Source organism: Callospermophilus lateralis, chromosome X, assembly GCF_048772815.1.
Source record: "Callospermophilus lateralis isolate mCalLat2 chromosome X, mCalLat2.hap1, whole genome shotgun sequence".
NCBI classification, from domain to species: Eukaryota; Metazoa; Chordata; class Mammalia; order Rodentia; family Sciuridae; genus Callospermophilus; species Callospermophilus lateralis.
The window spans coordinates 100,073,333-100,091,432 of NC_135325.1; the positions used below are offsets into that span (position 1 = coordinate 100,073,333).

The following is an 18,100-nucleotide window of genomic DNA, read 5'->3' on the forward strand; positions in this document are numbered from 1 at the left end:
AAGAAAAGTTAATGGATAATGAAGTTTTCACTCTATAGAGCAAACCCAACCCACAAGTTTAACCTATACTTTTCATACTGCATTGCAGCACACATTCTAGAACCCCTGAACTAGATGTTAGAAGTAACTCATTAACATATATCAGACTCATCACTCTGAATAGTTCATATCTATTGAGAAAATATACTAAAATATATGCTTGGTTTGACAAGACAATATAAATACACAGATATTTTTGGTAATCCTAAACTATTTCTACCTGAATGGTTAGTTACATACCTTCTGTAAAGAGGCTCAATAGTGATATGGATTAGCTTGCAAATAGCAAGGGCTATTAGTTTATGTGAAGCTGCATAGTACGGAGGCATCTGATCCATAATGTTCTGTGCATGCTGCCAATCGCCAATCTTTAACAAGGCTTCCAACAAACCAAGTTTTTGGTTGTCAGGTGGCTAAAAATGAATAGGCACAACAAAGATATGCTTAGAATATAGACATCAAGCCAGGTATGGGGGCGCAAGTCTGTAATCCCAGCAACTCAGAAGACTAAGCAGAAGGATCGCAAAGTCAAGGTCAACAACTGAGACACTGTTTCAAAATTAAAAATAAAAAGGGATGGGGATGTAGCTCAGTGGTAGAGTCCTCCTGGGCTCCCTCTCCATTGCCAGGAAAAAAAAAGGGGGGGGGGGCAGGGAAGAAAACCAGGATCTGCTTTTCTATTTAGCAAACACAGGCATTACAGTTTATAAACTTAAAATTTAGTTCTACGTAATGTTATAATGTGCCACAGGGAGCTAGAAATTCATTTATCTTTCAGAATCCCTTTACAATCTGAGAGGCATTAATATATAATCATTATAATTTGTGATTTTACATGAAATACATTTTGAAATTTTTAAAAGGGCATACTCTTTTGGGAAGATGCCATTCAGATTTTTTGTTTTGATAGATTCTTTTCAGTTATATATAATTTAAGTATACATTTTGACATAATCACAAAAGCATGGAATACAAATTGCCTTAATTCAGTCCCAAGTACTTCCCCCTCCCCCATCTTCCCTCTCCCTTATCCCCTCCGTCTACTGTTCTTTCTGCAATATATAGTATTTTTTTTTTCAATGCATGTCTTGTGGGTATACTTGATGTTGGGATTCACTGTGATATATTCATATATGTGAATATAAAAGTTTGGACAGTTTCATTCCACAGTTCTTCCCTTTTCCCATCCCTCCTTCCTCCCCCTTAATCCCCTTCACATCTACTCATCTTTCCTCCATCTTAAAATTCCCTCTCCCTTTTATTTTCCTCTGATTTAAAAAAAAAACATTTCTACAAAATAATTATCTCCAAAATCAAGTTTTAGAATGACCAAAATTAAGAAATCATGCTTACATAACTTGATTAACTATTATAAGTTAAATTTTATAATTCTAAATGAACAACGCTAGTCTTTTTTACTAGAATAAAATCATATTCCGGGGCTGCAGTTGTGGCTCAATCAGTAGAGCACTTGCCTAGCATGTGTGAGGAACTGGGTTCGATCCTCAGCACCACATAAAAATAAATAAATAAAATAAAGGTATTGTATCCATCTACAACTAAAAAAAGTTTTTTTAAAAAAATTATATACCTTATCTACTTTGTCCTCTTCTTTTTCCTTTTCTTTCTCTCGCTCATCAATTTTTTCAGAAGACAACACAACCATCGTAAGTTTTCTAACGATTTGCTTAGCTTCCACAATTTCTCGTTTGTGTTCATCCATAATGCAATTATCAGCTGGAAGAAGCTAAAAATGGTTCATTAGAATTTCATAAAACAGCTAATAACAACTATTTGCTCACATAAAAAGCAAACAATATCTAGTCTCAAAATAAATATGTAAATTTTTTGATAAATTTGATAAAAATGTAAATAAATAGTCTACTTATTTGTGACTGTGATTTCCTATCTAAGTTTCACTCAATTCTTGAGTTAAACAATAAATGCAAGCAAAGTGTACCTTTTAGGTACATGAATTTTATACTTTAAAATCAGGTAGCATTTCAAAGTTCCACACCTTCTATCTGGTAAAGGTCCTAAATTACTACTACAACAGTGATTCTTACCATTAAATTTATTAGTTTACCCCCCAAAAAATAAGGATCTTCTCCATTAAAAATATAACATTTGGGGCTGGGGTTGTGGCTCAGTGGTAGAGCACTTGCAAGGCGCTGGGTTTGATCCCCAGCACCAACTAAAAATAAATGAAGTATTGTGTCCAAATAGTAAAATATATGTGTGTGTGTACACACACACACACACACACACACACACACAAACTAGTTTGTAAATTTTTGCAAAGAGAAATTGTGTAGATCAAATCTCCATTATGAAAAAGGTTCAGGTGATCTGAAGTACAGCCACATTGTATGAGTGGAAGACAGTAATGTAAACATTAAATATAATAACTCCAACAAAGAAAAATACAATCAACAAATTATTACTTAATAGTTTCTGGCAGGTACCTATGATGAGCTACAAGAGAAGTACTACTACCCCCAAGGAATACATGACCTAATTTAGTAACTAAGACTAATGCAAAGCAAACAATAAAAGGAAAGGTGAAACATTAAATATTGTAGACTCTATCCTGTTATTTGAAAAAAGAGAGGGAGAGAGAAAAGTCATTATGGAATGGTGGAAAGAGGAAAGCAAAGACTTTCTCTCATTCTGTGTGGCAAACACATCCTTATTGCTTCACTTATATGCCTGGCCTATATTCTTCTCTCTTACCTGGACTACAGCAACTGCCTCTAAGGGGCAAACAATATGCTTCTTATAGTTATCTCAATTTCTAGTTTTCTATTTTGAGAACATGTTTTTGAGTATAAGATAAAGTCAGAACTAGTCTGTCTTCCTAGTGAACATAATTTTATTATTATGAAGTGATCCTTTTATCTTTTTTTAACCAGAAAGTCTCTTTTTTCTAACAATAATAATTTCTCTGATTTATTTTTCTCACTCTTTTACTTTCAATACTTTTTTATCGTTGGGTTTTGGCTGTGTCTCACATAAAACAATAAACTGGTTTTTAAATCCCATCTGACAACCTTTGCCATCTTAACAGAAACACTTGGTCTGCTTGAATTTATTGTTAAACAAATCAGTACTAAATCTATCATTTTAAATCTTCCATTTGTTATACCAGACTACCTATATATCTGACCAATTTTTCATTCTCGGTTTGTAAATCATTTCTCTTTAAATTCTACATAATTTTAAATAAAGGTATTGTGTCCATCCAAGAGAAAAATCCAAACTCCTGGCTCGGTGCACTAAAAGCCCTTCTTATAGTTTAGGCCCTACCTATAGTTCTCTTCTCTATCCTTAATCCTTGTACATAACACCCCTAGACTCCAACCACTCTCTCTAAGCTTCCTAAAGGATCACTTGCCTTTATACTCAGTTATTTCTACCTATAGAGCTTGTTACGTTTTAAACCTGAACAACTCCTACTCATCTATCAAGATTTTAATTCAACATCACTAGTTTGGAAGAGTCTTCCAACACCACCCTGCAACACACAAAGTGATCCCACAGCATTTTGTGAACATCTCCAATAGAGTACTTAATACACAATGCAAATTTTTTTTATCTTCCTTGCTAGACTATGACTGCTTCCAAGGTAGAAACCAACTTTTACTAAACATCATAGCCACAGTATACAAAAATGGGAAAGGAAGTTTATAAAGATACTTCAAAGTTAGGAAAAATGATGTTAGCTTTGGACTAATTTAAGTCCATAGATATCCTAATGCAAAACCTAATAAAACAATTTTTACACTGCAAACCTGGCTTTGTCTAAACTAGAGGTCTTCTATCACAATCACAGACTCTTCTAAATCTTGGCAATCCAGCAGTAAAAGCACAATAGTAGTCACTTATTACACAGTAAAATCATAATAAGAGTATTTTTTAAAATACTAAAAAGAAAAATACACTAATGGAGTTCCTCATTTGTCTTGAATGCCTAAGATTAAAGCGCTGCAGATAGAAGAAAGAAGTATCTAGATAATTTCACATTTCCCATAATCTGTATCTAGTAGAAAAACCTAAAATCACATTGGGTCAGAACTTTGCCTTTTTCACCATGATATACAACTTGATGATGATTTAAAGAACTGAAACTTCATATCCAACCTTGATTTTTATAGACCATATAATTTCCATTGTTGGTCAAATAATTAAATGCACCACTTTATATAGTACATGCAAAGCAAGAATGTATTAGGGATTCAAAAAAAGACAACTTGCAATCCTAGAACCAAACTTGGAAGTGCTACATGGCTGCCTACTCCTCTTCCCCACCCCTGGGATGGACAACCAAATATTCTTAGCAGCCCACTTGACTTACATGTACATAAAGATCATCTAAATCAATAAGATTAAATTGCAGAAGTACTGCTGCAACTCTGTATAAAGAAGATGGAGTCTCCCCATTTGGTTCCTTGAAAAACAAAAGAAAAGTTTCTATTCAGTATATAAAGCACAACAATTAAAATAAGATTTTTTATTAACCAATAATAAAAACAATTAGATTGAATAATTCAAGAATATACTTCATTGCTCTTCCTTAGCATACCAAACATCTGCATTTAGTATAAAGATTATTTTGTCAGCATCCCTTTTCACATTCCAACATCTGATGAACAAAAGGAAAACAGTTTCAAAAATAGACACCTTTTACAATGCATGTTAATACTTAAATAAAATCTAACAAGTGAGATTTTTATACTGCATAATATTTTGTCTGCATTTCTGTTTACAGGTATGTTTTCATAAATTGCTTTTTCAAGTAGTTCTCTCAGTAGACATGCAGATAGATAAGGCCGACAAACTTGGAAGTGCATCGGTATTTGATTTGCAATTTCCCCTTACACTTTTATTTCTTGGGTTTATATATTAAGTGTATCTGCTTTCCCACTGACTTCCCCTTTAAAACAAGAATCTACACAAATTACAGATGGATAAGATATAGAATGGCAAAGTCAAATCCAGGCCAGTCATGAGGCCCCTACAGAGAAACACAAGGATCTTGGAATGGTGCCCATTTTTAAAAATAATTTTTTAAACTGCTAGGGTCAGAGGAATAAAAAAGTGTAGTGAGAATAATAGGCAATACTGTAAATAAAATGTAAATGAAAAGCAAAGAGTAACAACACACTATCCTATTATGCTACTCAATAATGAACAGAAAACCTCTGTAGCTAAGACTCCTTCCATAGTTGTGATGGGTACTGTGAATATAAAATATGAAAATAACCAAACTAATACACTCCATTTAAAAAAGGCATTGTTACACTTTATTTTTTAAGACAGATAAGACAATCTTTGATTTAACAATAGTGCCCTGGTTTGAAAATGATTATTTAGTATCAAACATTTTATTTTTTTTTTTAAGAGAGAGAGAGAGAATTCTAATATTTATTTTTTTAGTTTTCGGCAGACACAACATCTTTGTATGTGGTGCTGAAGATCGAACCCGGGCTGCACGCATGCCAGGTGAGCGCGCTACCGCTTGAGCCACATCCCCAGCCCACAAACATTTTTTAATAAAAACAAATGGTGGTCAGGATATCAAAACAAACTCACAAAAACTTACTGACAACTTCCCCTCTACTACCTGACTTCAAAGCACAAGTACCACTTTAACTATTCCTTTTATCCTTGTTTAACAAACAAATTACCACAAGAAATCACAGACTCAGAGGTCAAATATCAACTCCCATACTCTGATCCCTATATTATTCCACACAATCCCAGTTCACATTTCCACATTCTTAAAACACTTCCATGGAATCCTCTGAAATTCATGATCACACTCAGCAAAACAACCTATATTCTAACCTCTCCTCTAAATGTTCCCTCTACCTTGATGCTTGAATAGAGAGCTTCACTCACTCTGAGAACACCAATGGCATAGTAAATCTCATAGTATCAGGCCTGGGTTAATGTAGGAGCATTATTTCCATATTTGTTTCCAGCCAGTTCTCCCTCCATCCTCCTTAAAGCCTTTTCAGCTTTGAATTCCATATCACTCACTACCCTTCATTATAGCTATAATCTAATTTCATTCTATTGTAGTTAGAAGATACTTTGTGTGATTTCAATTAAGTGATTTCAATTAAGTATTGTTTTGGTCGGGTGTTGTGGCATACACTTGTAATCCCAGTGGCTCAGGAGGCTGAGGTAGGAGGCTCACAAGTTCAAAGCAAGTCGCAGCAACTTAGCAAAGCTCTGCCTCAAATTAAAATATAAAAAGGGCTGGGATTGGGGCTCAGTGGTTATGCACTCCTGGGCTCAAATCCCAGTAGCCCCCCACCCCCCCCCCCAAAAAAAAAAAACTTGTTTTGTAATCTGATATATGGTCTATGCTGGAGAACATCCCATGTACGTTGAGAAAAATGTATTCTGTTGTTGAGCATTCTATACATGTCTATCAGACCTAATTAGCTTATTGTTCAAATCTTTTATCTCCTTACTTTTGTCTAGTTGTCTTAACCATGAATGAGAGCAGGATATAGAAATGTCCAATGATAACTTTCCTCCAATTCTATCAATGTTTTCTTCATATACTTAGGAGACCTGGTATTCAGTACATATGTGTTTATACAACTATTATATCTTCATGATATGTTGTCCGTTTTATCAATATATAAAGTCCTTCATTATCTTGTAAATATTTTTGCCTTGAAGTCTGTTTTGTCTGATATTAATCAACTCATCCCAGCTTTTTCCTCAATACTGCTTACATGGAATATCTTTTTCAATACTTTCACTTTCAAATTTTGTATCTTTTTGCTTATTATAAACTGAATTTCTTACAGAAAACACATTGCTGGATCACACATTCTGCTAAATTCTGCCTTATATAAAACTATTTGAAACTATTTAAAGTGAGTTTTAATCTATTTATATTTAAAATAATTACTGATAAGGACAAACTTCTGGCATTTTCCTATTTATTTTCAAACTTTTTTGTTCCTCATTTCTTCCATTACTGTCTTCTCTCATGTTTGATTGCATTGTATGTGCCATTTTTATTCCTTCTTTTCCTTTTCTGTTTTTTCCCCTTAGTGATTACCTTGGATATTGCAATTAATATTTAAACTCAGAACAACCTAGTTTGAATAAATACCAGCTTAGCTTCAATGGTATTTTAAAAGTCTAAACATATACATCTCTCCCTCCCTCCTTCCCTCTTTAAATTGCTAGTCACAAATCGCATCTTCATACAGTATGCCACTTACCAGATTAATAATTATTGTTTTATGTCTTTTTAAAAATCATACAGGGAAAAAAAGAGTATAATAATACTGGCTTTTATTACTTATGTAGTTATCTTTGCCAGTGTTCTTTATTTTCCATATGGCTTCAAGTTACTGTCATTTCAGCATGAAAAACTGTTTAACATTTACTATAGGGCAGGTCTATTAGCAACAATATCCCTTGGCTTTAGTTATCAAGATTTCTCACTTTTCAAACATAGTTTTGCAAAACAGAATTCTTGACTTAATTTTTTTCCTATATGCCATTATATCTACCTTCTGATTTCCATGGTTTCCAAAAAGAGAAATCAGATGTCAACTTTACTAAGGATCCCTTGCACTGATGGGTATCTCTTACCATTCACAATATTCATTTTTTATCTTAGTCTTTTAAAAACTTTAATGTCTCAGTGTGGATTTTTAAGTTTATCCTGCTTGATCTTCACTGAGCTGCTTACATGTGTAGATTCATATCTTTCATCAGATTTGGGAAATTTTCAACCATTATTTCTTCAGATATTCTTTCTGTCCCTTTCTCTCTCTTCTCCGTCCAGGATTCCCATGATGCATATGTGATACATCTCACGGTATCCTCTTAGGCTCAGTTAATTTTCTTCATTTTTCATCTCTTTCTGCTCCTTATACTGCATAAAGTCACTTGATTTATCGAGTTGGCTGACCACTCCTTATGCCTGCTCAAATATACTGGTGAACCACTTTGGTGATTTTTCAATTTGTATTACTGTACCATTCAACTCCAGAATCTGTCTTTGGTTCCTTTTCATAATTTTTATCTTTTTATTGTTATTATCTATTTGGTGAGGCAGCACTCTAGTTTTCATAAGCATGTCTGCATATACTGGTTTAAATTCTTTATTTGGTATGTCTGGGCTTTCCTCAGACACAGTTTCTAATAATTTCTGTTGTCTTATGAATGAGCCATACTGTCTCTTCATGCTTATTTGGTTCTTACTGAATACTAGACATGTTGAATGTTATGTGACAACTCTAGAAATCAGATTCTCCACCCCATCCCCAAAGATTTGTTGATAGTGCTTTGTGTGGCTTATTGATGTTATTAATAGTGACTTTGCTAAACTTTTTGCAAAGTCTATATTCTTTGTCATTTGTGGCCACTGAAATCTTTCTTTTAACTTAATATCCAACTAGTAGACTGACAATTTTCTTTAAGATCTGTAGCAAACAAATGGGGGAGGAACACTCCCAGTCTTTGCAGACTGATACAGTGTAAAGGCACTGTTTTGCCAGGCCATTTACAATTCTGCCTTAGTCTTCACATCCTGTTTGATCACAGCATACCAACAAAAGGAGAAAGCTTAGGGTCTTCTTAGGCCTTTTCTAACCATGTGTTTAGCTCTGGGCACAGCATGGCCTTCTCAACTTCCTGGTATATGCAAAAGCCTTATAAAAGTCCTTATTTTCCCATCTCTCTCCTTTTCTAACTTCTTCCCTCTCAGGCTTCTAAATCTCCCTGCTATTTGTCTCAATTTGCTCTAGGCTGCTACAGCCAATAGTTGTGCCTTCAAATTGGCAAAAGCAGCCCCAGCCATGGGAAAACACTCAGTTAAAAGAAACAAAGGCAGGCCACCAAGCTGGTCCTTCAGGGAGCAACCAGACAGATGGAGACCCATAAATACAATTCTTTGAACATAATACTTTGCTCCCTCTGGCATTAGCAACCTGCACCAGAAATGTGGGATTCTCTCATTACAATTACTGTTGATTTGGATATGGAGGAGAGTAGGCAGACAATTAAAATGTCATAACACTCCTTTACCCCACAGTTACAGTTTCATTCTTCAAAAGCCTTTCCCTGGATGTTATAAGAATTTTTACTAGATTTTAGAGGTCTGCAAAGTTGACAGTTTTTGCCAGTTTGTTAGTTGTTTCTGTAGAGGGACAGAGCTCTAGATTTCCCTACTATGTTATTTTCAGTCATATCCTGTCACTGCCATCTGAAGACCTCTGGGTTAATTCTCTTTCATTTCTGACTTTTCCTTCACTTCTGACTCACTATCACTCTAATTCTACCTTTTATTGTCATTAAGACAAGAGTCTCACTGTATTGCCCGGCCTTATCTTGAACTCCTGGGCTCAAGTGATCCTTCTGCCTCAGTGTCCTGAGTAGCTGATTCTATAGGTATATGTTACTATACCTGATTCCCTCCTTCCTAACTTTTGGATGTTTTCATATGCAGGTTTGAGCTTCTTCTACCACACTAGTCTCTCAATTCCTTTAATTCCTTCATCACTTTCAAATACCTTCTCCTTTACCATATCCTAGCTACTCACTCCATATCCTAAACCTTAATTTCATTAATAGCTACAATGCCAATTTCATATATCCAGCCTCAAGTGCACCCTGAATGCTGCTGACTAACTATACTCTATTTGTCTCATCCATTCATTCAAGTACTTCCTACCTTCTCTAAACTCCAATGTCTCCCTCACCTCACCCCACAATGACGACTTTGCTTTCCATTTCAGTAAGAAAATGAGAATAATAAATTGGGTTTCCACAAATTCCCACAATCACACTTACCCACCTACCAACAACTGAACCTACATATGCTGCCTTCCCATCTGCTATTATAGGTGAACTTTTTTTGGTCCTATTTTAAGTCAAACCTATGCATCTACTTAAGCACTAAACTCCATTCTCTCTGTCCTCTTCAAAAATAAACTGTTCCACATGGGAGGATTAGATTAATTCTAGATAGGGCAGAGGGGTGGGAGGGGAAGGGAGGGGCACGGGGTTAGCAATGATGGAGGAATGTGATGGACATCATTATCCAAAGTACATGTATGAAGACATGAATTGGTGTGAACATACTTTATATACAAATAGAGATATGAAAATTGTGTTCTATATGTGTAATAAGAATTGTGATGCATTCCACTATCATGTATTTAAAAAATAAAAGCAATTAAATAAATACATAAACTGCTCCAGAACTGGGTACAGTGGTATATACCTGTAATCCCAGCTACTGAGGAAGCTGAAGCCAGATAATCATAAGTTCAAGGCCAGCCTGGGCAGCTTAGCAAGACCCTGTCTCGAAATTTAAAAATAAATAAATAAATAAAAATAATAAAGGCTGGAGGTGTAGCTCAGTGGCAGAGCAACTGCCTAGAATGCAGGAGGACCAGCGTTTAATCCACAGCACCAAAAAAGGAAAGGAAGAGAAGGTGAAAGGAAGGACAAGGCAAAGGAAAAACTACAGCCCCAATAAGTCTCTCCTGTATCACTGATTGTCATTGTTGTTTGTGATGGTTGTTTTGTTTTTGGTGGTATTAGGGATTAAACCAAGGACCTAGCACATGCTAGGCAAGTACTCTACCACTAAGCTACACACCAGCCCTTTTTTCATTTTATTTTGAGATGGGACTTCTCCTAAGCTGTCCATGCTGGCCTCCAATTTGTGATCCTCCTTCCTCAGTCTCCCAAGTAGTTGGGCAGTTTCCCCCTTTCTACTCAATCATTCCCATATGCACACAAGAATGTTCTCATTCTCCCATCTTTGCACCCATTTCCTCTACCATCTACCACCCCATGTGTCTGCATACATTTGTAGTAACTGCTTGACAGTTGTTGATTCTGTCTCCAATTCAACTCTTCCCATTATATCTTACTACAACCCCAACTCCACCAAAATAGCTCACTGTTACCTCATAAATGATAAATCAAATAGTCAATTTTCAGTCCTTAAATGACCTATCAGAAGCATTTGACACAGTTGATCACTTCTCCCTCAAGCTTCCAAAATGCATTTTCATTGTTGTTCCTTCTCCACTTTTTCTGCTGGTTCCTCTTTCTCTCTCAGACCCCTTAACAACTGAAGTGCCCCAGTGTTTAGTCCTTAGGTCTTTCCTATTTCTCTCTATATCCAAACTTTGCTGACTTCATCCAATGTCACAACTTTAAATAGCATCCATATGCTTTTGATACACATATTTCTATTTGTAGCCCAGTCCTTTCTCCTGAACACTAGATTCCATGCATCCAGTTATTGATTCAAATTCAGTGATTTACCAGATTCAAATATCAGTTATTTACACTTGGATATGGAACACAGATCTCAAAAATTAACACATACACAACTGAATTCTACATTCCTACCTCCAACATTCTGAACCCATTTCACCTGAAGTTTTCCGCATCTCAGTAGATAATACCATCTTTATAGCTGCTTGGTCCAAAAAAAATTCAGAATAGTCCTCCACTCTACTTTCTCACATCCTGCATCCAATCCATCAAAAACTACTATTGCAATATCTTCAAAATATATTTAGAACCTCATCAACATTCACTGCTACCATAATCAATCAGATGAATCCTTTGAAAATTAAAATCAACACAAATATGCACAAGCACATCCCACACACCCACTCACCATTCATATCACCACTGGAGATTACTACTAAAGAAACTCTTTACTCTGACAGCTGGTAATTAATGGGAAAAATTAAAGCACATGTCTGACTTTCCAGTAGAAACTGCATTTTTAAGGAAACCAAATGGCCTGAGCTGATAAAGGGCAGCTCTTCTTTGTTGAAGAATGACAGCTAATGATTATAGAGGTAAATTAGCATTAGTAAATCAGCAATTTAGAACATCTAAGAAAAAAAATGTGGCTCAAAAAAGGATTAACCATGGATTATAAACCATTTAACAAAAGGCTGATAAGAAACTGAATGTTCACAAGATGACATAGTATTTACCTTGCTACTGATGAGAAGGGGAATGTCACTGTATAATGGAGGCATCTGGCTGCCACCATTACTGAATCATTTAAAGACAGTCATTAGAGTTATGCAATATACAACATTATAACCATATATTTTTGTCATTAATCATTTTACTCAGTATAATCAAGCCTTTAGACCCAACTCCAAGTATATAAGAAATACAGGGACAAAGAACAAATTAATCCAACTGTGAAAAAGTAATTATATAAATCCAAAAGGTAGAGTCTTCTAGGGATTTGCCTTGTCAATATTATTCAATGCTGTGTAGTGGGGAAGAGATGAGCGTAATTAAGAAAGTCTAAAAAATCTTTCTATTTGTTTACAGATGTAGCCTCAGCACCTAGTACCCAAGAGGTGTTCAATCAACATTTCTTAAATGAATGAATTTGGGGTAAGCATAACAGGGCTTGACCACGTTAACACTGTTTTGAACCAGAAATCAAGGAGTTGGGACACAGATGAGAGCCACAATCTCTTTTCCTGTGGCAAAACAACTCCAGCCAAACTTGCCTTTTAGTACCCTTACACTTCGTAGCACTTCTTTCCTACTGTTCTTTGTGCTTTACCTTATCCCTGTATTTCCCTTAACCCTGTAAGAGGAACAGAGATGTGCCTGCCCTACTCTTCAAAATGATCATGTGCTTTAAAACTGCTTACATCTTCTATTACTTTTCCAAGTCAAAACATTCAATATCCAAGGTTGATATTAGAATTAAATCCCTCTTGCCAACATCATAGTAGGAAAATTTAGTTCTGCCTACAGAAGCCTGCTGTCCCAAACAATTCCCAATTGGTCAAAATATGGGTTGGGAGAAAGGAGAGGAAACATCTTCAGGAAGTCATGGAAAAGGGGGATGGTGGAGTTAGGCAAACTACAGGTTGACCATACATGCCTGGGAACCAATTCTCAAGGATATATTTCCTAAGAAGTTTTTGATTTTCATAACTTTCCTTACTTTTCTTCCCAGATCACAAAATAACTAAAATCCCTGATATTTCTTTCCCTACCTTTAGTGGCCCTGGATACAACAGATTCTCACAAGGAAACAATTTTTCTACTGCAATTAGAATAGAAACAATGTTAACAATTAGAACAGAAACAACCTTAATAATAGAAAAAATGTTCCTAGCAACAGAAACCAAAAACGGTGGACCAGTATTACTTAAAGCAATATGAGACTCACTCCTTCCAATAACAGGTTATTTCTAAATCAGATATTTTTTGGATGGATACTTCTTATAAGAAAAACAATGCCCACTATCTATATATAAAAAAAGGATTATTTGAAAACTGCCAGGCACTTCTCCAGTATACTTTAATTCAGCTCAAAAGAAAGCTACATAAGAATATTTTCATAAGATTTTTTATTCTAAAACCAACCACTGAGATAACTTGATGATAACATCATTATTCACTGTGATATACTCTAAAATCTACAGTACCCAAAACCCTAACATATATTCTAATTAATCATGCCCAAAGTTAAATGTTGGCTACCCTTTTGCCACAGAGGCTGGCTTCATGTTCTCAAACCCAAAGCAATCATGCTGCCTCTTAAAATCTGATGGAGTACTTGAAACTATTTCCTTATACTAAGAGTGTTTTCTCAGGCTCCTGACAGGAAAAGGAACACCCTGCCATTGCTAATTTTTAAACAAATGTGTAGTACTCTCTTGCCCAAAACGCTGCCATGCACCTTGTTTGGGCTTGAAAGCTATATGCTTTTGAATTCTGATCTGCTTTATCTTCTGGAGCATTCTATCTCCTGGACCATTCCAGGGAATGCACAAATAAAAGATAAGCAGAGGCAGTAGATGCTATATCATTCTTATTATCCTAAACACAAGCTCCAAGAGTACAGGGATAGACCTTCCTCTTCAGCAAAGTACTACCAGTGTCTAGCAAAGCAACAGGATATAATTAACATTCAATGAATGAGAATTTTTTGACTAGCTGATTATCCCAGGTAAGTAGGCACATCAGCAAAGCTATACCAAAAGTATATTGGAGGCCTTATTAAATTAAAATATTCCCTGCTCTCAAGAGAATTATATTCATAAAACATAGAACACACATTTACAATTAATAAACATTTACCATAGGCTAATTCCAGACATTAATAAAACTTAGAATCTGCCCTATATGGCTCACAATCTGGCAAAAAAAAAAAGTTTATTCTAATGTAACCTGATGAAGTGTTAGAAATGTGTGTGTCAGGTTTTATGTGAATACAGATTAAGAAATGACCAATTCTGAATAGGTGAAGTGCCAGTTAAGACTTTATAGAGCAAGTAGCACATTTATTCTTAAAAAAATAAATAGGAGTTCACAAGATGAAGAAAAGAGGGTTTTCTAGTTATAAGGAACTGCATGAACAAAAGTTTATAGCAATGTCTATAACTAAATGTGGGAAGTAGCTAGTCATTTGATAATGACTAGAATATCAGATTTAAGGAAAAAAAAAATGACTACGATAAGTCTGAGGAAAAAAGAACAGTGCCAGATTGTGATGAGCTTTTTCTGCTACACATATACATTTGGATTTCATGCTATAAGCAAAGATTTTTTTAAATATTTATTTTTTAGTTATAGTTGGACACAATACCTTTATTTTATTTATTTATTTTTATGTGGTGCTAAGGATCAAACCCAGGGCCTCGCACTTGCTAAGTGAGCACTCTATTGCTCAGTCACAACCCCAGCCTTTTAAGCAAAGACTTTTGAACCTCAATTAAATCTTTTAAGAATATAACAGTGATAATATGAAGGATGAATTTGAAAAAAATAACCAGAGGCATAGATTAGCTTGATAGCTTTTGTAGAGACTCAATGAAAAATTATGTAAGATATGCCTCATGTACTTATTCATGTCCATAAAAAAATTCCAATAGCCATTTTCTATATAATAAAATTCTAATCTTGACACAACATTCAAGGCCTATGACAACTAAAGTGCACCTACCTTTCCAAAGTCATTTTCTGTCCTTTCTTTTCCCATTTTATAATCCAGGCACATTCTAGACCTGGACCATTCCTTCAATCAGTTATGTATATTCACACCACCACATCTTCACTATCACACTGTTTACCACTCCTGCATAGAAAACTTATAACAAACTCCTACTTATTCTTTAAAGACCAGGTCAAAAAAAGGTTACATCAATAAAGTCTTCCCTGACTCCATCTTTTCTGAGACAAAATTTAATCATGCTTTCCTCTATGCTTTCACACCACATCATTCATACTACTAGTATGGTACTCATTATGATGCATCATTAGCTCTCCATTGCTTTAAATAAATCAGAGCTGAAACAAATCATTTATAAATGAAACTCAAATTAAATTATGTACATAAAAGTATGAATTTAATCTGTATATACATATATATTTTTTTTACCTGGTAAAACTTGAATTTGAACCCAAGAATATGACACAGTGTTTGCGGTTCACACATACTCATGTAAGATTCTAATAAAGATATAAAGAAGTCATCGTGTTCTGGCCTGCATTCAAACACTTCTAAAATGACATCCAAAACTCTATTGGGATCCAGATTAAAGCATCCTGTAACAGATGAGATATACACAAATTCAAAAGTGATTATATGACATTTCTACTAAAGCCACTAACTTTCAGGGATAACATACAGCAAGATAAAAAATGGTTTCAAAAACAACTTCTTTTTAGTTTACTCCCCCTCTTTTGGAGGAAAATCTTCATAACTTCCAAAATTATAAGAACACCATGCATTTTACAGATAAGAACGTGACTTGCCCAAAATCATAGAATGGGTTAATGACAGAACTGGGTTGGAGCCTAGATCCTATGATATCAATCAAATAAACATGCTTCTATGTCATACTATCTCATCAGTTCTTGATTACTCAGATTAGTGAAAGAGATCCACATTACTAATTCTTAGCAAAATAGGCAACTAAAGCAATTTTGAAAAATGTTTTAGGGAAAAGTATGTAGAACACCAATATATGTTTAAAGTTTAGACTCATGAATTTGGACTATCATTTTTAGAATCATGAATAGTTTATCTTACATATACAACAAAGCTACAAAATATACTTGTACCACTGATTTATATTGATAGTTTTTTGTTAGCATCCTAAAGGAAAAAGTGGTAGTCTACTGATACCAAAGAGATAGAGAACACCTAGGGAATCGGGGAATGACAAAGAAGTTTAGATGACACAAGAAAAAAAGGAAGAAAACAACCAACCTAGGGAGAGCATGGGAAGGAAAGGGGTGGGGCACTGACTAGGTGTCCACTGGCTACTTATCCATGCTAATCTCCTAGTGTGAACTTTGAGGCAATTGGACCTGATCATTCCTACCAACCTCCCTACCCTGTTTTTTAACTCTATATGAATTCAGCTTCAGCTGTTACCACAATGATATTATAGTGAAGTTGTATCATATATACATTTAAGTTATGAGAATTCAACCATCTGCACATGGCAAAAAAAAGAGAAATAATGTAAATAATATAAGCAATTCTACATACCATTCCTTTCAATAAAACATATTCTTATGACCTGGAGTGAGCATGTGATATCCATCTGCTGTTCCGTCAGTTCCCACATGCTTTGTATAAAGCTGAATGGGACTCTAGTATTGTAAATTATGTATTTTTTCATTAGATATTGAGCCCCTAAATGCAAACTAACCACATCATTGGGCCAGCAAAGAAACACTGGTTTCTTCTAATAGTAAAGAACTGTGCTGGATTTAGGGAGATATTTGAGGTTAAATATTTGAAGTTATAAATTCATGATGGTCAACTGAAGGAATTTTTCCAAGAAAACTCTTATATAAACATATTCCTGCCCCAAACCTTTTTAGAGGATCTTCAAAGTTACTTCTACTAACTCCACACTTATTTTATTAATGCCATACTAACATCTGTTTCTTAGTATCTTACCAATCACTCAGAAAACCAAATAATCCAAATACAAGTATTTTTTTCCTCTTTTATGTGACACATTTAAGAACACTGTTTTTTTTTTCAATTTCGCACACTAAGGAAGAAAAAAAGGACAAAAATATGATATCTTACCAATAAGAGTTCCAAGTTTTTGTAAATTATTCAAAAATGTTTTCCAAAAGCGTGGAGAAAAAAAACTCCTAAATATTTTGCCTCCCTCTGTACCTCCAAAATGCTGCTAGTGGGAATGTAAAATGGTACAACTACTTTGCTAAACTTGCAGTTTCTTTAAAAGTTAATGTACCATATGACCCAGCTACTCCGTTCCTAGGCTACTTACCCAAGAGAAAGAAATATCTGTGTTAATACAAAGACTTGTACACCAATGTTCATAGCAGCATTGTTTGTAATAGGAAACACTCCCAAATGTCCACAAACATGTGAATGAATAGACAAATAGTCTAATACAAGGGTAGCATGCATAGTCAAATACTGTTCGGCAATAAAAAGGAAAGAACTATTGATACAGGCACAAAGACAGAAAAAATAATCATGCTAAAATAGTAATAATGCTGAATGAAATAAGCCAGACAAGAAAAAGCAAACTAATCTAAAGTGACAGAAAGCAGATCTATGGTGGCCTGGGGAGAAGAAAAGGAGGAGTAATGGAAGATAATACCAAAAGATAAGAGGGTATTTGAAGGAAAAAGACAGGAATATGCACTATCTTGTTTGGGTGCTGTTTTCACAGACGTGTACATCAATTATGCCTCAATGAAACTGAAAAACTACAATCAAATTGCTATAACACTGACAATAGATTGTGTAAGACCCAGTAAATTCTCCAATCTTACAACAACTTCATGTAATACAAAATTACTAGGGCTATGGCTATAGCTCAATGGCAGAGCACTTGCCTAGCAGGTGAGAGACCCTGAGTTCAATCCCCAGTGCCACGCAAAAATTTTAAAAACAAATAATATAAAAGCACTAAAAAGGAATAACACTTTATCATGGAGAACCAAAGAGACATTGAATAAAATTTTCAAAACCAGCTGGCCAATAGTCACACATTAAGCCACATAG

The 18,100-nt window shown here is 34.9% G+C and overlaps 1 protein-coding gene across 8 annotated transcripts in view; it reads right to left on the reverse strand.

The window, feature by feature from the left end:
• The window catches only part of Thoc2 (THO complex subunit 2), a 118,099-nt gene that overhangs the window by 56,827 nt on the left and 43,172 nt on the right, over nt 1-18,100 (reverse strand). For all 8 annotated transcript variants that reach the window (XM_077107399.1, XM_077107395.1, XM_077107398.1 and 5 more), the window contains exons 8-11: nt 15,476-15,642; nt 4,394-4,486; nt 1,631-1,786; nt 280-452 (exon numbers count right to left, since the gene is read on the reverse strand). In XM_077107399.1, the coding sequence (XP_076963514.1) occupies nt 280-452; nt 1,631-1,786; nt 4,394-4,486; nt 15,476-15,642 (589 nt within the window). The remainder of the gene's footprint in view (nt 1-279; nt 453-1,630; nt 1,787-4,393; nt 4,487-15,475; nt 15,643-18,100) is intronic.